Source organism: Chrysemys picta, chromosome 4 (assembly GCF_011386835.1).
Source record: "Chrysemys picta bellii isolate R12L10 chromosome 4, ASM1138683v2, whole genome shotgun sequence".
Classification (NCBI taxonomy): Eukaryota; Metazoa; Chordata; order Testudines; family Emydidae; genus Chrysemys; species Chrysemys picta.
Window position 1 is genome coordinate 6,491,973 of NC_088794.1, and position 20,397 is coordinate 6,512,369.

Consider the following 20,397-nt stretch of genomic DNA (forward strand, 5'->3'; position numbering starts at 1 on the left):
AGAAAGACTGTACCAGGGAAAAGGATTGGGCCCAGACTAGGAAAGAGTCCAGTCTGTGAAGTAAACTTATTGGAACATCTTTGAGGGTGAGCTATTACCTGTAATCAGCTTCTTAATGTATTAAGCTTAGACTTGCGTTTTTGCTTATGTGACTTACTTTGTTCTGTCTATTACTTGAAACCACTTAAATCCTACTGTTTATATTTAAGAAAATCAATTTTGTTTATTAATAAACCCAGAGTAAGTGATTAATACCTGGGGGAGCAAACAGCTGTGTATATCTCTCTATCTGTGTTATAGAGGGCGGACAACATGCCCGCTACTCTGTGTCAACAACTTCTGTCAAGCCTGACATACTCACTACACCTAACACACTGTTGTCATGATATATACCCAAAAGGTATGTGCTGGAGTCAGAGTTGCTGAACCAGGGCTGCTAAATGCACACACGCTCAGTGCAATGCCTGTTTTCTGGCTGGGAATGTCCCGACAGGGAGTTACATTAGCAGAGCATTTTAAGTCGGTCAGGATTACAGGACAAGCAGTGACACAACCTCTCTCTGGGCTGAGTTGACCCCAAATGGTTACAACACGTTATGGGCATACTGGGGCATCGCTCAAAAAGAACAGCATTATGGCTATGTGCATGTTTAATCTTAACTTTGTAATTTCCTGAAGATTGAGTTTCGCAGAACTCAATATTCCAGAAGCTACAACAATGCACCTTTAACTTTGTATTAACAAAGTTTCGCTGCCTAGTTTTTTAAACAAAGAGAAATGTTTATTGGTAGAGTTAGTCATCATTTTGATAGCTGTAGTCCTCACCTAGGTTTGCAGATGTGATGCTACAGTGACCAGGTTACAGCCAAAACCCCTAGCTTCTATATACTGATTTTCATCAGTAGCTTTCAAAGAATTGTACATCATTATGCCCATTTTACAGATGGAGAAACTGAGGCACAGTGAGGTGAAGAGACCTGCCCAAGGACACTCAGCAGGCCAGTGGCAGCAGTGGGAATAGTCTTAGTCCATTGACCTCTTCACTAGACCACACGGTTGCCATGTGATTCCTTAGCACTCATCTCCACTCTTGTATATTTTGTTATAACGGAATGAGAATAATGGTTGTGCTTTGAAATGTTTGCAGTGTGCAGTGACTAGTGTGTGTCTCTCCTTGTCACTGCTGCCCCACCATTCTTTGAGACATTCAGCCCCACACCAACATTTCCAGCTCCCTCTTCCTTTGTGACCCCATTAAACCATTACTTGCATTGTATAAGCCATTAATATGTTAGAAGTTGCTTCTTGTTGTCGCCTGCATGAACATATCACAGGCAGCAGCTTACTGGAGGACGACATACTACCTTGGTTATGTAGCCATAGCTACACACTGAGCTGGGCCCCTCACTTCCACTACCCATTTCCAGCTGGGACTCTTGCCTCTGGTTCAGCTAGGCTTCCCCAGCCATATCTCAGGTTCAAGCAGTCTGTCTCCCCTCCAAATGAGGCTCCTCCTTCACTCACTCTCACCAGACCGCCCCCCTCACTTCCGTCTGCACAGGGATGAATCGGACCCAGAACTGATCCCTGCAGAACCCCACTCATTATACCCTTCCAGCATGACTGTGAACCATTGATAACTACTCTCTGGGAGTGGTTTTCCAACCAGTTATGCACCCACCTTATAGTAGCTCCATCTAGGTTGCATTTCCCTAGTTTGTTAATGAGAAGGTCATGCGAGACTGTTTCAAAAGCCTTACTAAGGTCCAGATATACCATATGTACCACTTCCCCCCATCCACAAGGCTTGTTACCCTCTCAAAGAAAGCTCTCAGGTTGTTTTGACATGATCTGTTCTTGACAAATCCATGCTGACTGTTACTTATCACCTTATTATCTTCTAGATGTTTGCAAATTGTTTCCTTAGTTATTTGCTCCATTATCTTGCCTGGTACAGAAGTTAAGCTGACTGGTCTGAAATTGCCTGGGTTGCCCTTATTTCCCTTTTTATAGATAGGCACTATATGTTAGGGTTACCATATTTTGTGCCTCCAAATGGAGGACACTCCCCGGAGCCCCGGCCCCGCCCCCAGCCCCGTCCACGCCCCCGCCCCAACTCCGCCCCCTCACAAAGTCTCCGCCCCCTCCCCTGCTTCCCGCGAACATTTGAGTCGCGGGAAGTCTGTAGCAGGTAAGGGGGGTGGGGGAGGAGGCGCGGCCCAGTCTGGCCCCCCCGGCGGCTCCAGCCTGGGTCGGCTCGGGCCCTGGGGTGCCGGCCCCGGCCGACCACCCCCGGCGGCCCGGCGCACCTCCCGGCCCCGCGACCCCGGCCCGGCTCCCGGCTCCCCGGACCGGCTCCCGGCTCCTCGACCCCGGCCCGGCTCCCCGGCCCGGGGCCCGGCCCCCCGGCCCGGGGCCCGGCCCCGCGGGCCCGGCCCCGCGCCCAGCCCGGCCCGGCCTGGCCCCCGGCCCGGCACCGCGCGCCCAGCCCGGCGCCGCGACCCCGGCCCCGGCCCCAGACAAAGAGGCCCCGGCCGAGCCCTCCCGATTTTCCCGGACATGCCCGGCTTTTGGGGATTTCCCCCCGGACGGGGATTTGAGCCCCCAAAAGCCGGACATGTCCGGGAAAATCCGGACATATAGTAACCCTACTATATGTGCTCTTTTCCCGTCTTCTGGAATCTCCCCTGTCTTCCATGACTTTTCAAAGACAATTGCTAATGGCTCAGATATCTCCTCAGTCAGTTCCTTGAGTATTCTAGGATGCATTTCATCAGGCCCTGGTGACTTGAAGACATGTAACTTATCCAAGTAACTTTTAACTTGTTCTTTCCCTATTTTAGAATTTGAACCTACTCTATTTTCATTGGCATTTACTACGTTAGGCATCCAAACGCCACCAACCTTTTTGGTGAAAACCGTAATAAAGAAATCATTAAGCACCTCTGCCATTTCCACATTTTCTGTTATTGTTTTTCCCTTTTCATTGAGTAACGGGCCTACCCTGTCCTTGGTCTTCCTCTTGCTTCTAATGTATTTGTAGAATGTTTTCTTGCTACCCTTTATGTCTCTAGCTACTTTGCTCTCATTTTGTGCCTTGGCCTTTCTAATTTTGCCCCTACATACATGTGTTATTTGTTTATATTCCTCCTTTGTAATTTGACCTTGTTTCCACTTTTTGTAGGACTCCTCCTTGTTTGTCAAAATCCAGTCTAGAACAGCCTCTCCCCTAGTAGCTTTCTCCACTTTCTGGAACAAAAAAATTGTCTCCAATACATTCCAAGAACTTATTAGATAATCTGTGCCCTGCAGTGTTATGTACTCTAAGGTAAAGGTGATACTTGGACAAGTTATATTCTCAGGTGGTTTTATTCCAAGAACCCCAAATTTGCACTATTTTCTCACTGTAGAAATGCATTTTAGAGCAATGGAAATATTAAAATCAGCTTCTTACTGAAAGGGCTGTATGTAAGGAATTCCTTCACCATGCTTCCCCCTCGAACTCTGTACCTGGCACAAATGAGAATCTTCAAGCCAATAGAGCGTGTCTGTGGATTTACAAGCACTTTGAAATATCAGCTTTTATACCAGAAGCTTTGTTTTGGGGCAAAAATTCCAAAAGCAGAACTTCCAGCTGAAACGGGGAGAGAATTTCATGAGTGTAACACCTGTTCTCAAAAAGTTTCTGTGGAAAGTACTCAAAGTCTTAGTTCATAGGTGTGGCTCAGGCTCCAGAGAAATGGCACAGCATAGCACCTTGATCCATAGGGGATTTCAGGTGACAAACACCGTGGCTTGAAACAAAACCCCAAGGGCATAGGTGTCAACTCTGTGACTACTCTGGGGCTGGAGCACCACAGAAAAAAAAAAATAGTGGATACTCGGCACTCACCAGCCATAGTGGTTCTCCAGCCACAGATCAGCTGTGGAGTAGCCCTGCCCCCACCGATCAGCTGTTAGGTAGCCACGTCGCTGATCAGCTGTTTTGTGGCCCCTGGGCTGGCAGCAGCTGCTGCAGTAGGGACTGACCCAGCCCTGCTTCAGCCCTTAGTGGGGCTGTTCCAACCAGGGGTGCCTTAGGGTTGGGCAAGGATAGGGGGCATCAGGTTTGCTCTTCTCCACAGAGGCCCTGTGTGATCAGCAGCATGAGACCCTGCTCACCTGAGGCCAACCCGCCTCCTACCTGCATCTCCTGGGCAGGCTCCCTGTGTGGCTGCAGCTCCCAGGCTAGCTTCAACCACAAGCAACAGGTGAGTCCTGTCTGAGACAGAGGGAGACCAGCTGGGGCTGGAGGTGAGTGGGGCTGCCTGCTGCTGGGTCAGGAGAGGGGGAGGAAAGTGCATGGGTGCATTTTGGGGAGGGGGGCATTGGTACCACACCTTGCCTTTGTTTGGGGGGAGTGGGCACGTGCACATGGAGTCACTGCCACTGCTCCCCCTTTTCTGCAAGTGCAGAGCTGCTCTGCTCTACCTGAGCGGGGCAGGGGGCGTCTGTTCTCAAATGCGCCAGTTTTCTACTGCTGGAGGTCTGCTCACAGTGCATGCCCCAGCCCTAGATGGAACTCTTAAATGCAGCACAGTTTGAATGTGTGATGAGTTCTGTGCTTCTCCTAGCTTCTGCCTTTGAGGCAGAGAGTTTGTTTATAAACAGAGGCAGGACAATTAAGATAACAAAACGCTTGTCATTAAATTAAATTAAGGATTGTTAAATGATGCTGAAAGCATTGCCAGGCACTCCAATTAAAAGATCAAAAACAAAGGGTAGGAATAAATGGTCAGTTTTCAAAATGGAGAAAGTTATTAGTGGTGTCCCTTAGGCTCTGTCCTGGGACCTGTACTGTTTAATATAAAATCATAGGACTGGAAGGGACCTCGAGAGGTTATCAAGTCCAGTCCCCTGAATCCATGGCAGGACCAGCACCATTTAGGCCATCCCTGAGAGGTGTTTGTCTAACCTGCTCTTAAAAATTTCCAATTATGGAGATTCCACAACTACCATGGGCAATATCCAGTCATTAACCACCCTGACAGTTAGGAATTTTTTCCTAATATCCAACCTAAACCTCCCTTGCTGAAATTTAAGCCGATTGCTTCTTGTCCTAATCTCAGAAGTTAAGGAGAATAATTTTTCTCCCTCCTCCTTGTAACAATCCTTTAGGTACTTGAAAACTTATCACATCCTCTCTGTCTTCTCTTTGCCAGACTAAAAAAAAAAACAAATATTTCAATTTTCCCTCAGAGGTCATGTTTTCTAGACCTTTAATCATTTTTGTTGTTCTCTGGACTTTCTCCAATTTGTCCACATCTTTCCTGAAACGTGGTGCCCAGAACTAGACACAATACTCCAGTTGAGGCCTAATCAGCATGGAGTAGAGTGGAATAATTACAACACTCTTAGTAATACATTCCAGAATTATGTTTGTTTCCTCCCCCCCCCCCCCCCAACAGTGTTACACTGTTGGCTCATATTTAGCTTGTGGTCCACTATAACCCCTAGATCCCTTTTTGCAGTACTCCTTCCTTGGCAGTCATTTCCCATTTTGTATGTGAGCAACTGATTGTTCCTTCTTAAGTGGAGTACTTTGCATTTGTCCTTATTGAATTTCATCCTATTTACCTCAGACCATTTCTCCAGTTTGTCCAGATCGTCTTGAATTATAATCTATTTTCCAAAGCACTTGCAACTCTTCCCAGCTTGGTATCATCCACAAACTTTGTAAATGTTCTCTCTAGGCCATTATCTAAATAATTTATGAAGATATTGAACAGAACTAGACCCAGAACTGATCCCTGCAGAACCCCACTTGTTATGCCCTTGTAGCATGACTGTAAACCATCAATAACTACTCTGGGAATCTTTATCTAACCATTTATGCATTGTAGCAGGGTGAGTACCCGTTCCCACTCCCACCCTGGAGAGGTTGGAAAAGCCCTGCAGAGGGCTGGGGCTGGCTAAAGTAAAACCCTGGCTGATTGGAGGAAGTGGCTGCAGCTGGGGCCACACCCCAAACTAAGCCACTGGGCCGTATAAGGCCAGGGAAGCCAGAGGCAACAGTCTCTTCCTGACTTAAGAAGGAGATAGGCCTGGCTGCTGGGGAAATTCACCTAGGGGACCTAGAGGGAGGCAGGGCTGGAAAGTGGCCATAGGAGCTGGGAAGCTCTAGGCCAGCAACTCCCCAGACTGCAGGGCCTAGTTCTAGGCCCACCTAGGTATTGGGCTTGTAAAGGGGCAGCCTGAGGGTGGGTAAAGGCAGCCAGTCTAAACCCCTGTTGCCTGTGCTGATTGGCTGATAGACTGCAGTCTGCCCCAGGGCATGGGGGCTAAACAGAGACTGGCAGTAGCCATGACTGAGGTGATGTGGGGATAGGGGGTGGGGGTTCCCCTGGGGTGAGGAAACCCAGTAAGACTGTGGGAGGGTTTTGCAGGAGGCAGAACCCTGAAATAAGGGCACTGGGGCCATGGGAGGGACATGGGGGGCCAACGGCAAGCAGATCACTGGCCTGCAGAGAGCCCTCTTGGGTCAAAGAGCTAATTTCCACAGACAACCAGTAGGAGGCGCCACAGGGATGAGTCTGCGCTGTGCTACATGCATCCACCTCATAATAGCTCCATCTAGGTTGTATTTCCCTAGTTTGTTAATCAGAAGGTCATTCGAGACTGTATCAAAAGCCTTACTAAAGTCAAGGTATATCACATCTACTGCTACCCCTTAACCACAAGGCTTGTTACCCTGTCAAAGAAAGCGATCAGGTTAGTTTGATATGACTTGGTCTTGACAAATCCGTGCTACTATTACTTATCACATTATCTTCTAGATGTTTGCAAATTGATTCCTTAAGTATTTGCTCTATTATCTTTCCTGGTACAGAAGTTAAGCTGACTGTCTGTAATTCCCTAGGTTGTCTTTATTTGCCTTTCTATAGATGGGCACTATATTTACCCTTTTCCATTCTTCTGGAATCTCTCCCATATTCCATGATTTTTCAAAGATAATGGCTAATGGCTTAGATATCTACTCATTCAGCTCCTTGAGTATTCTAGGATGCATTTCATCAGGCCCTGGTGACTTGAAGACATCTAATTTGTCTAAGTAATCTTTAATTTGTTCTTTCCCTACTTTAGCTTCTGATGCTACCCTATTTTCATTGACATTCACTATGTTAAGCATCCAATCACCACCAACCTTCTTGGTGAAAACCGAAACAAAGAACTCATTAAGCACCTCTTCCATTTCCACATTTGCCATTTACAAGAACTGGAAAATGTTGATGTCATATGAGGGCTGTGTCTCAGTACTTCATTGTTTAAAAGACCCTAACTTTGGACTAACCGTACCCCAAGACCTGATAAGACACAGCAAATTTCAAGGCAATTTAAGTATGCACATGGATTATAGAGCACATAAGAAATTTCAGCTGTTAAATAGTAAACTAGATGTGACATTATATGATTATAATATAACATCTTATTGAAGTGTGACACATGGCCAGAAAAGGGTTAAGCAAAATTCCAGGCCAAATGACCCAGAGTCAATGTATAGAGGCATGTGAGAACAGTATGCAAGTAATAATTAGGACCATTCAGTGCCACTTCAGAACTTTGACGTGCAAACCTGTCTTGTTGGAAATTAGAAGTAATACTAGTTGTGTTTACTTATATCTTATAGATGCTAACCACATAAAAAGATAGTTCCTGTCTATCACTATAACTGTTGATTCAGAGATCAAAAGGGAATATTAACTTTTAGATGAATCTTGGGTAAAATAATGTCATGGTCTAGATGTCTCTTTAAAGTTTGTGATAAACTACTTAATGGATAAATTACCTTATGTTAGTTACCATGATGTTTGGGAAACAGACGGTTACATCAAAAGCCTATAGTTTACCCAGGTCCTGATCCTGTTTATCTCTGATCTGCTTAAGGTTTCACACAGGGGAGACCTAAGCCATAAGGCTTGAGATCCCAGTCACTGGCTGGATTTCACCCTGAAATGGACAGTGGACTATAACCTATGGACTATTTCAAAAAGAATTCTTTGCAACTACAAGTTCACCATCTCTGCTATGTATCTGAACCTCAAGAATTGAACTCATGTCTTTATGTATATTGACCTTTTAACCAATATTCTTTTCTTTTTTAATAAATTTTAGTTTAGTTAATAAGAATTGGCCACAAGTGTGTATTTTGGGTAAGATCTAAGTTGCATATTGATCTGGGTGTGCGGCTGGTCCTTTGGGATCGGAAGAATCTTTTTTATATGATTAAATAAGATTTTCAGTAATCATCATCATATTTGACTTGGGTACCTGGATGGAGGCCTGGGGCTGGGTAGTTAAAGGGAACTGCATTGTTTGGACTTCTGAGTAACCAGTGAGGTAATAAAGAAGCAGCTTTGTGCTGGCTTGGAAATCTAAACATTGGAATATCCCCCAGCTTTTGGGTGTTTGTCTGCCCCATTCTTTTTGCAGTTCACCCTAATTGAGTGACCTCAGCTGTCTCCCACCAGGACCGTGGTCACACTGAACAAATGCACAGTTTTGCCAAAAGAGTGAGGGGTGACCCTTTGTGGGGTGTGGAGGAATGTGCGGGGGGAGGGGGGCGAAGGGGGCAAGCATCAATGCCAGCCTGCGTGGGAGGGAGGGCTCAGGAGTGTGTCTCATGCCAGGCCAGCCCCGCATGGATGGATGGCAGGGGACCTTTGGTTGGCCCCGCATGCAGGGGTAGAGGGGGGCCCTTGAGCCAGCCATGTGCAAGGTAGAAGGGGGCCTCGGGCTGGCCCCATGCGGGTGGGCAGCAGGGGGACTCGAGCCAGCCCCACGCATGGGCAGGATGCAGGGAGGGCTGGGACTGACGGCTTGCACTGAAGGGGGGTCTTGGGCCAGCCCCGTGCAGTGTCCCATTTTCCCTTTGGGAAAATATGGCCACCCTATTTATTTATGTATGTGTGTATGTCAAGTTAAAAATAGGTCAATTGAGAACTCAACATAAAATTCATAAAACAAAATGAATCAATATTATCTCCTTCCAGAGCTGCCAACAAATCTCAACCACCAATAAAACTCCCAGAGATCTTCCAAGGTCTATACCCAGGCCAGCCTTTGTCACAACCATCTATCTGTAAAAGCTCAAGGAAATAGCTGTGTCTTGGCCACCCTGCCCTGGATCCCATATACCCCTATACAATGCCAGGGAGGGGTCCTTACTCTGATGAACAGTGTGTAGCACTAGAGATGTGTACACCTCTGCAGGGCCTGGAATCCTCACCCATTCTTCTTCCATAGTGGAAGAGCACCACCTCCCTCGCCAGAAAACCCCTGTGTCCAAGAGGCAGAGTCAACATTTGTATCTACTATGTAGGAATCCAGTCGAGAACAGATCCCTCCTATTCCGTGTTGCAGTAATTACATTCTTAGCGTGGAAACATGATTTTTAAAAATCAGAATCCATAATACAACTTACCCTGTACTGAGTATTGTATGTGCTGTTGGAAGTCAGGAAACAGGCTTTGTAAACACTCCAGAAATTGCTTACAGGTCAGTCCCCCCTTCCGCTGTATCATAACCAACAATATTCTTATTTTGTTCTTTGCATCCTTTCTTTTGCTGAGTTGATCGTAGTCCTGCTGTGTGATCACTGACTGGCAGAGCAACGCATCCAAGACCTTGTCAGCATCATTCTGAAGTAACTTGATGAGTTTATCTTGGTTTTTGTGTATCATCTCCAAGGCCTTTTCATCTGTGGTTACTGTTACCGAGTCCCATGGCCTGGAACAATAATTCACTTTTAAATTATATACAGTTACTATTGCTAAGGATTAAAAAAGGATATCTCAGTCAGCTGTAATGTTTTGGAATGTGGACTCCTTCAGTGATGAGTAATAAGGAAGACAAACAGTTGCAGAGAGAAAATGGTCCTTTTCTAAGTATTTCTTCTTTTTGCTGGAATGATGTGGTGAGCTCACTGGAAGTGAGTGAAAAGGTGGCCATTTCGAGTCCCAGCAGCTCATGTATATTTTCCATTGGTGATCAGTACATGCGGAGGCAGCTCTAAGGATATGCATGCCAGTCAGCTGTGAAGGACGGCAGATTTGCAGCAAGCTGGGATGTGACCCATGTCGCACTAACATGCCGCACCACAGACTAACTGTCCATGTGCACCCTGATGTGCATTGATAGTTCCTTAATGTCCTTTGAGCTGTTCCTTTTTGGAACAGGACTAGATCAAAGTTAATTAATGAACTGTTCATGCACGTCATCAGGGTGCACACGATGTGCACCTGACCCTGTGCACATTAATATATGCACAGAGACCTTGGCGTGGACCATGCAGCTGAAGGGCCTGGCCTGGACCCTGGTCACCTCTCCCTGAATGAGCATGAGAGGGCCCCCCCAAGGTGGACAGCAACCAGGTAAGTGGCACCCCTTTCTCCCTATCTACCCTCAACCCTACACCTCCTGCTCCTCTCTGCCCCCTTTTTCTAACCCTAGACCAGCTGCCCTTGTGCCCCAGGGTGCTGCCCCCACTTCCTTAACTCTCCTGCCCCTCTAATCTCTGGCCATGGACTTACACTAAAAGAAGCATTCCAATCAATGGACTGAGGACCTTCCAATCTTTCGGAAGTCACCAGAGACCTTACAATCCAGCAGTTCATTCCATCACTGCTTCAAAACTGATACAAGAACTTTGCAATGAGTGCATGGATTTGTTTTCCTAGACCATTTTAACTCTTTCCTCTTTTTTTTTCTTATAAATAAATCTTTAGATGTTAGATGATAAAAGATTGGCACCAGCATGATTATTGGGTAAGATCTGAGTTGTATGTTGACCTGGCTATATGGCTGATCTCTTCGGATTAGAAGAACCCTTTGTTTGATTAAACTGGTTTTAAATAACCAATCATATAGTCTAGTGTCTGGGTGGTGAAACAAGGGCTGGGATACCTAAGGAGACTGCATTTCTGACTTCTTGTTAAACAGTGTGGTGAGACAGAAGTTACTTTTGTTACTCCCACCTCATCTGTTTCTGATCCCCCAGGGTTCTGCCCCCTCACACTATCTGCCCCTAGGCACTGTACCATTGCCTCCCTTCTCTCATGTCATGCTCCATCTTCCCTCTGTATCCTGTCCTTCCACCCCACTTGTCTTGTGATTGTACCCTGTTTTCCTAGTCCTGCCACCTATCTGTCCCCATGTCCTAGTCCCCCGAGCCACATTTCTATCCCATTGCAACCTGAACCCAACCTCATCTGTCCTGGTCTCCCCCTGGCTCCCATCCTCACCTTGCGTCCAGACTCTAGTCCCCCTTTATTATTTTCCCATTGTTCCCCTTGCGTTGCATGGCTCTTCCTTCCCCAAGCTTCACATCAGGGACCACCCCTGGCCTGGTGCAACTTCCTGTTGTGCAAGTCCTCCCCTCCATTACACCAGCATGAACCAGAAATGACTCTGTTGGACCCAATGGAGTTACCCCACTTTAAAGCTGGTGTGAGCAAGTGCAGAATCAGAGCCATTTTTCTCAGCCCTTTGTGAGCCAGGATTTGTTTCTGATGTGTAGAACAAGAGTCAGAACATCACAGCAATGACCCTGAGGAGACACTTTTCCCCCTAAGACCTTCTTTTCACAAAAGTTACCTTCTGGTTGGTACCGCCATAGCCGTTCCACTGATATCATCTCCCACAGGGTCCTCAGTCCTATAACCCAGCAATGCCATGTTAGCAGCGGATGCTGGCACTGCATGATAAAACAGAACAAAATGCTCAGTGAGACATGGAGGGGTTCATAGGAACCATTGTCTGAATTGCTCAGTGCAAAGCATAAATGAGATTATGGAATTGGCAAGTCTACATTTTCCAGTTCATTGGGGTATTGTATACCAGCTACTATGGTACCCAGAGGGAAGATTGCAAGACAGATCTGGCTGGTCGAAAAGCAAGAGTGAAGCTTGATGGCCCTCATGTTCGAATGTTGGAGCTATCTCCCCCATATTACACCACTGTATTGACTTGGAGCGCTCTCAGTGAGAGCAGAATGTAGCCCATTATGTGTAAGTAACCTTTGTCTGGTCCATCCCACTAGAAGGGAGGGAAATGATGATTGACAGTATGTCAAGAAGCACAGGGTCCCAGTGGTACAGCTAGAACTGCTGTAGTATCACTAGATTTCCTCAGCATAAACAACTTTAGATACATCAGCAGAAGAAAAGGGTCCTAGAGGACATGATACCCTAATACTAGAGGTTTCTACTCAAAGACAGAAAAACTCGTTTTGCCAGTTTCAAGCCCACTTTAACCTTGTGGGGCTGGAAGCCTGACTGACATTAGTGAGTTTGAGTTCTGCTTAAGCAAGACGGTGCAAAAGGGAGAAGAAAGAAGGGTATCCAGTTAAAAAGGCATATGAAAAATGCAGCAGAGGGTGGGAACAGGAAAACACAAAGATTATGAACATGGAGCCCAGGGATTGGGCTGTGATGGGGTAAGAAGAGGAGTTGAATAAACTCGGTTGAAATACTAGAGCACAATATCATACACAGGACTCCCACTTTTGACAGCTTTGCTCGTCTCTCTCTAACTCACAGCACAGAATTCCTATTACTCAGAAACACTGTTCTGAGAGGTGCATCTCTTGTGGGTGCATGAAAGGGGATCCATACATTAAACTGCGGAGAAAAAATATTTGCCATTTCAGTCTGGTCTTGTGAAGCCAAAACAATTTCACGAGGGCTACCAAAAACTTTAGACTACACAAGATTCACTCACTCCTAGTGTAGATTCTGTAGTCACTGCCAGTTATTGGCAGTGTAGGGAGAGAATGGCTCATGCCTATTAATTAACATTGACCAGATTTGATGGCCTCCTCTGCATGACACTGGTTAAACTCCCATTAATATTTTTCTTATAGTTCTGGACACCTTAATACCAGCAATATGTAGGGCATATGGCTGGGATGATTTAGTTAGGGATTAGTCCTGCTTTGAGCAGGGGGTTGGACTAGATGACCTCCTGAGGTCCCTTCCAACCCTGATATTCTATGATTCTAGAAACTGAGGGAATACGCAGAAGAGCAGCACAAATAAATCCTGGGGTTAGAGAAACTAACTGTATTAGGAGTCAGGCGTTCTTGGCTCTCAGTGCCATGTTGTAGGCAACAGGGCACATGGCTTCCTGAGAGAAGGGATGTGACTAGGACTAATAGATCTCATAATGGGACACTTCTGAGGAATATAAGGACTAATACCATACAGTAGCAGACTGTGGAGCAGTCTACCAAGGGAAGGGGTGAATGTCCCAGGCCTTGGAACATTTACACGCCACTGGAGGAGCACTGGAGGATAGACTAGAGGGAATACTGAAACTCTGGACAGAGGGGCTGGGTGGAGAAGATGGGACTCTTGTTAACTCTTTAAAACGGGGAAGGGACTGAGAAGCTCATAGAGGGGTCGCCCCCAGATAAACCACCTTTCTGTTTAGAAAGGTCTTTGTCCACTAGGTCTGCAAAGTGCACTATCCTGTAGAGTTAAAGACAATACCTTGAGGATTCAATGTCTCTGAAGACTCAGGGCCACCTAGATTCCTGGATCTATTCTCCACGGTTACAGACACTGAAAAGAAACAAGAACTTTAAGACTCTCTTTATATCGATTTCTTCTTGGCCTTTTGTCAGAATTAGGAGGGTGTCCCTCATCCCCCAGGATGTTTGCGTCACCCACCACAATCACATTGACAGAATTCACATGAAATGCAGAGATAAAGGAAATGTGAATGGGCTTCAGTAAACTGTGTGACAGACAGCAGGGAAAGTGGGAGATGGTGTTGCACACTGCAGGATAAAAGCAGGACTTGCACAGAGACATGATCTGGCCGTGTTTTATTCCAAGATAAAGGGGAAACGTGGCTTTTGTGCCCAGGAATGAAGCTCCTGCAATGAAACCAACTTGATTCATACATTCTACTCTATGGTCATCCTAGCTACTTGGAAGGAATCTGTATGACATGGAGACCACCTAAACACTGGCCCCTTTTTCCATTCAATGTCTCTTACACTCTAGTCCTGTCTCAGTCTACATTACAGACATCACCCCTTAGGGTTCATTCAGCTGCTATGTTACCTTTCCCTTAACTAGTAAGAAGCAGACTAGACTGATCAACCCTGACTCCTCGGGTTCATTAACAGCAGGCAGTTACAACCCCTGTTTCTCCATTTCAATAGGCCCAGGTGCTGTGGGATGTTAATATGGCATTTGCTGCACTGAAGACTCCTTTTGTGTCCCCTTTCACACACCAGACCAAGTGCAAACCATGGAAACTGGAAACATTTGCTTCTGCTGGTGGTGACTTTAGGCTGGGTGCACTCCAGGCATCTTGGGATGCACTTCACACCAAATTCAGCGAAGGTGCTAAGGACTTAACTAGGATTTCAGAGTGGTAGTGGAATCTCACATTCCCCCCTTTGTCACCTTAGGTGGGGTCTGGGCCACAACCTGCAAACCTTTACTATGTATGCAGTCCCACTGAAACGTGCAGTCCCCTCACCTGACAACTTGAATGTTCTAAGAGCCATGGCCTCTAAGAACATCCATCTAGCTTTTGTTTCATTCACAGAATCTTTTTTGGTCAAACTGTACCAATAGCTGCCTGAAAGCTGCCCCAATAGCTGCCTGAAAGCACTGATTAATTTATGTCAAGGAATAAAAGTTACAAACATGCCAATCTGAAACTCTTGACATAAAATTAATCCATCAGAATGAATATCTAGCAGCTCACCTCACAGCATCCAACAGAACTGACAATCAGCTAAACTCCCAGAGAGCTCACAAGTCCCGTCTGCACCCCAGCCTTCACCAGACTCCTCCCCCTGCAAAACAGCTATAAGTTACCCATCCTGCCCTGGACCCCACATAACCCCTGCACAATGACCAGCAAGGGACCCTACAGAGCTGCACTGTTTGTTGCACTGGAGATGCATATGCCTGTGCCAGGCTCCCTCCTGCAGTGGGACTGCACCACTTCCAGAACCAGGGAACCCCTGTGGCCTAGACACAATGGCATCATTTGCTACTAAATAAGAATCTAGTTGGAAACGGGTCCCCATTCATTTTGTGAGAATTGCATTATTACTGTAAAGAAATGTTTAAAAAAATAACAATGAATGATACCACTTACTATCTCCTGAGTATTGCAAATGTTGCTGTAAATCAGGATATATCCTTTGCAAACTCTCCAGAAATTGCATACAGGTCAATCCCCCCTTCCTTGGAATCAGAATCAGCAGTTTTCTCATTTTGTTTCTTGTATCATCTTCTTTGTTGACTCCATCGTACTCCTGCATTGTGATGACTGACTGGCAGAGTAACTCATCCAAAACATTGTCAGCATCATTTTGAAGTAAGTTGACCAGTTTATTCCGTTCCCTTTGTATCATCTCCAAGTACTTTTCAGCAGCAATTGCTGTTACGGAGTCACATGGTCTGGAATAGTAATTTTTTTTATACATTAACTATACCTCAGGATCAAGAAATAGACATTTGAAACAACTATCGTTAGATTGGATTTAACATAATATTTTGCAGAAAAAATGGTTACCTACCTTTTTGTAACTGTTGTTCTTCAAGACATGTTGCTCATGTTCATTCCATCCTAGGTGTGCATGTTCCCACGTGTGTGGTCGTCAGAGATTTTGCCTTACATTATCAATAGGGTCGGCAGTGGCACCCCTTGAGTGCCGTGCTCATGCATCGGTATATCAGGCACCACTGACCTCTCAGTTCCTTCTTGCCGGTAACTCTGACAGAAGGGCAGGTAATGGAATGGATGTGAGCAACACATCTTGAAGAACAACCATTATGGAAGGTAGGGAACCGTTTTTTCTTCTTCGAGTGCTTGCTCGTGTTGATTCCATTCTGGGTGACTCACCAGCAGTGTCTTTGGAGGTGGGCTCAGCGTTCACAGTCATGCAGCTTGCAGCACTGCTCTGCCAAAACCAGTGCCATCTCAAGCCTGCTGGGTAATGCATAATGAGATGTGAACGTGTGGACAGACAACCAGGTAGCGGCCCTACAGATATCTTGGATTGGTACGCCCTAGTCGAGTGTGCCATCACGATTGCCAGCGGAGGCACTTTTGCCAGCTCAGAGCAGTAGTGGATGCAGGCAGTGATCCAGGATGAAATCCTTTGAGCAGACACTGGGCGACCTTTCATTCTGTCTGCCACCGCAACGAGCAACTGTGTCAACTTACAGAATGGCTTTGTCCTATCTATGTAAAAGGCCAGCACGCTCCTAATGTCCAGGACATGCAACCTGCATTCCTCATCTGATGCATGAGACTTTGCAAAGAAGACAGGTAAGTATATGTCCTGGCCAGTATGAAACTGGAAAATTACCTTGGGCAGAAATGCTGGGTGTGGCCACAGCTGGTCCTTATCCTACTAGAATACCATATAGGGCAGTTCTGAAGTAAGTGCCCTGATCTTGGACATCCTGTGGGCTGATGCTATCACAACAAGGAACGAAAACTTCCAGGAGAGAAGTAGGAGAGAGCAAGAAGCCAGAGGCTCAAAGGGGAGGCCCCACAGCCTCAACAGCATAAGATTCAGGTCCTAGGGAAAGGCAGGGTCCCAGATTTGTGGGTAGAGATACTACATGCCATGCCATCATGTTGTGAACAAAGACTAACCTGCCTTGAAGTGGATGGTGGAAAGCCAAACTAGTGGCCAGGTGGACCTTGATCAATTACAGGGACAAAGCTTGGAGCTTTGCAGAAGATAATCCACAATCTCCTGCAGCAAGCCCTGCCCTGCCCAGATATGCCATCCGAGGCCCTGCCTGTGAGCCTTTTCCACTTGGCCAGGTAAGTCACTCTGGTAAAGTCTTTTCTACTACCCATCAAGACCTGCTGAACTCAGGTTAAGTGTAGGACTGCCAGGTTTGGGTGCAGAAGACTGCCATAGGGCAAAGTCCTCAATGGGACTCTAACTTCTAACACCTACTAAACATTAACTACTTATAAACAAACTATTTACAATGCCCTAAGGCTTGAAGTCAGAAGAGACGAAACCACTAGACCTTGCTAGGCAAAGGAAAGGCGCTCCAACTAATCACCATGGGCAGTAAGAAAGAACTGAGAGGGCCTAGGGCCAGCAGCGCCTGATATACGACGCTTTAGTGTGGCACTCAAGGAATCACCACTGCCGATGCTACAGATACCGCTAAGGCAAAAATCTCTCATGACCGCACACATGGGCACACCTAGAAGGAAATCAACATGAGCAAGCACTGGAAGAAGAACAAGCCTTCTTCAGTAGAGACTAATCAGCAAAGTTAAACAGTTGCAGAGAGACAACACCTGTTTACAAGTATTTCCTCTGCTACCTGGAATGATAAGCTCAGTTTACTAGAAGGGGGTGAAACATGGCCATTATAGATCCCAGCAGCTCATGCAAAGTTTCTATTCAGCATCAATGTATGAATGTACGTAACTTTTTCTCCTTTTATCATCTTCACTAAAATCAGCAATAACCATCAGGAGCCACTTGTTTGCCATTCATGGTGAACATTACCTCAGCTCTTGGTAGTGTCCACCTCTAGAAAGGCTAACAAACCTTTTGCCAGGTCTCCTTTCACTTACACCTTCATGAAACAGAAATGACTCAACTGGAGCCAGTGGGAGTCAACCCATGTAAAGCTAGTGTAAGGGAAATTGGAACCATCGTTTTCAGCCCATGCTGAGCCAGTATTTTCCTCTTGTATGTATAACAACAGTTAGGACATCATGGCAATGACCCTGGAGTGCCAGCTGAGGAGACACTTTCATTGTAAGATCATTATTTTCAGAAAATTTACCCTCTGGTTGATGATGCCTGCGAATCAGCACCAGTGCCATCTCCGACAGGTTCCTCAGCTGTGCGGCTCAGCGATGCTGCGTTACCAGCTGGTGCTGACACTGCATGATAGATCAGAACAAAACGCTCAGTGAGATCTTGCTGGGATCATAAGGACCATTGTCTAGGCTGTTCAAAGCAAGAATGAATCCTGCTAGGTGGCTGACAAATCTACTGTGACAGACTGACAAAATCTTGAATGAATTTTATTAAATGAGGTTAAACTTTACTGAGCTAAATTTATCATGGTTAGGAGCCATTGAATTAAAATGCAATGTATGTGTTGTTATATGTACCTTCTCTAGGAGACTGACTAAAGCAAACTCTGGGAAGGGTTAGGAATTCCAAAGGACTTTTTTGTGACAATACACTTGAAATGGAGTTCCTAGGAAGTACCTGGGGAATGTAAATGAACCACTTCAAACCAGCCTTTTGAAGATAGGCCCTGGGGAGAGAGACCTATTGTGTACTATAAAGGGTGAACTGAGCATGCCGCGGAGTGTGCTTGTTTTGAGCTGAAGCTGTAATGAAGTTTTAGCCACATGGAATCCCCTAGGATGGGGGCTTGAAGGACTGCTCCTGCCAGAACCCATGTTAGGATTGGAGGGTTCATGGTAAGCTTATTAGCATGTGTGTAGGTGCTTTTATTGTTTTTAATATCTGTAATGCTTCTTGCCTTAAGAATAAAGTAGGTTTGCTTAGATAGACCTACGTGGTCCTTCTAACTGTTGCATTTTTCCCCACAGTGGTCCAGGTAAACTATGCCAGCTCAGGCTCTGAACCACTGAACACTAAAGCAAATGCTTCATTTTAAATGTTGCCATAATCCTACTGAATTTAAGATTTCCTCACAACCACCCAGAGCTGTGCTTTGGAATCCAGAAAAACCAGAGCCACAGCCCCTTGATTGGTGGGAGGATCCCAAAATAGTTTACAGCTGGAGGGGATGATGCTACCTGCACATAGTGGTGCTGATGCAGATGAGTTGGCTGCTGAATCATCACTCACAACATTGAGGGCTTGTGTACACTATTATTGACGGGCAGCGATTGATCCAGCAGGGGTCGATTTATCGTGTCTAGCATAGACACGATAAATCGACCGCTGAGCGCTCTCCTCTCAACTCCGGTACTGCACCAGAACGAGGAGCACAAGTGGAGTCAACAGGAGAGCGTCAGTCGTCAACTTACCACAGTGAAGACACCGCAGTAAGTAGATCTAAGTACGTTGACTTCAGCTACGCTATTCACGTAGCTGAAGTTGCGTATCTTAGATTGACCCCGCACGGTAGTGTAGACAAGCCCTCTGACTCCACATGGATCTTACTCTTCATGTGGGGCCAGAAAGGCTCAAGGAGGTGCTCACTTGAACTTCATGGAGGGCAGGGAGGCAACTATATGAGCTCACCAGTTTTGCAGGCTGATGGCTCCTTCAGAGGGCCAGCTTGGAGGGGTTATGGAAACCAGAGCTAAACACTGTGTGCTGTAAAACCATTTGGGATGGGCTCTGGTTCCAGGGACACGTGGTGTGACTGCTCCCAAATCCCTACATTCCTAGATCAGACTCTCCAAAGACAGTGAACAACAGATTTGATTTGTGTGTATTCAAACCAGAAACCTGACGCTGAGAGGTACACCCATCCAATAAGGGAACACATGTACCACATGACCTATGTATGTCAGCAAAGCAGATATTAAACAGTCACAGCAAACTACCTTAGAATACGTGTAGGTAATCATTTGAATAAGTAAATAATTTTAGCAAAAACACTGTGTTTATGGAGAATGGGCAAACAGAAAAAGAAACAAAATTCACTGAATCTGTAATTCATTACGGGTTATTAGCCAGCACTAAGTGCTTGAGGTCATAGCGAAAAGTCTGACAGTGGGAAAAGGGATGGGGGATGAACAAGATGGAATTTAACAGGACTGTCTCAACTTCTGTGAGTTTACTGGATACACTTTTAAAACTTTTATCACTTCAGTGTGTCTATGGTGCCAGACTATGATGGGTTTAGGAAGGTTCTGTCTTCAGAGAAGACTTTCTTCACTAGCTCAGCAAGGGCATGATGACTGTGTAACATGGAGACCAGGAGAAACAGTGACAGATAAGAGGCTAAACAGGACACTACCTGCAGCAATTCCTTTCATGGAGGACGATGGGTCTTCGTGACTCTCGGGCCCCTTCTCTGGGAACACAGGGCCATCTCGATTCTCTGGCCTATTTTCCATATTTCAAGATCTTGGAAAGAAAACCAGATAAAAACCTATTTGGGTCCATGAAGATTCTCATGATCATAGAATCATAGAATATTAGGGTTGGAAGAGACCTCAGGAGGTCATCTAGTCCCACCCCCTGTTCAAAGCAGGACGAACACCAACTAAATCATCCCAGCCAGGGGCCTTAAAACCCTCTAAGGATGGAGATTCCACCACCTCCCTAGGTAACCCATTCCAGTGATTCACCACCCTCCCAGTGAAAAGATGTTCTTGTGTCCTTAGATATGATCCCATCATCCCTTC

At 46.0% G+C, this 20,397-nt stretch overlaps 1 protein-coding gene across 1 annotated transcript in view; it reads right to left on the reverse strand.

Moving 5' to 3' along the window:
- Positions 1–20,397, reverse strand: part of LOC135982874 (interferon-induced very large GTPase 1-like) — a 40,857-nt gene that overhangs the window by 17,807 nt on the left and 2,653 nt on the right. The window contains exons 2-7 of the mRNA XM_065591258.1: positions 20,007–20,116; positions 17,838–17,937; positions 15,160–15,464; positions 13,527–13,598; positions 11,632–11,731; positions 9,461–9,765 (exon numbers count right to left, since the gene is read on the reverse strand). Coding sequence (XP_065447330.1) covers positions 9,461–9,765; positions 11,632–11,731; positions 13,527–13,598; positions 15,160–15,464; positions 17,838–17,937; positions 20,007–20,106 — 982 coding nt within the window. The 5' untranslated portion in view covers positions 20,107–20,116. The remainder of the gene's footprint in view (positions 1–9,460; positions 9,766–11,631; positions 11,732–13,526; positions 13,599–15,159; positions 15,465–17,837; positions 17,938–20,006; positions 20,117–20,397) is intronic.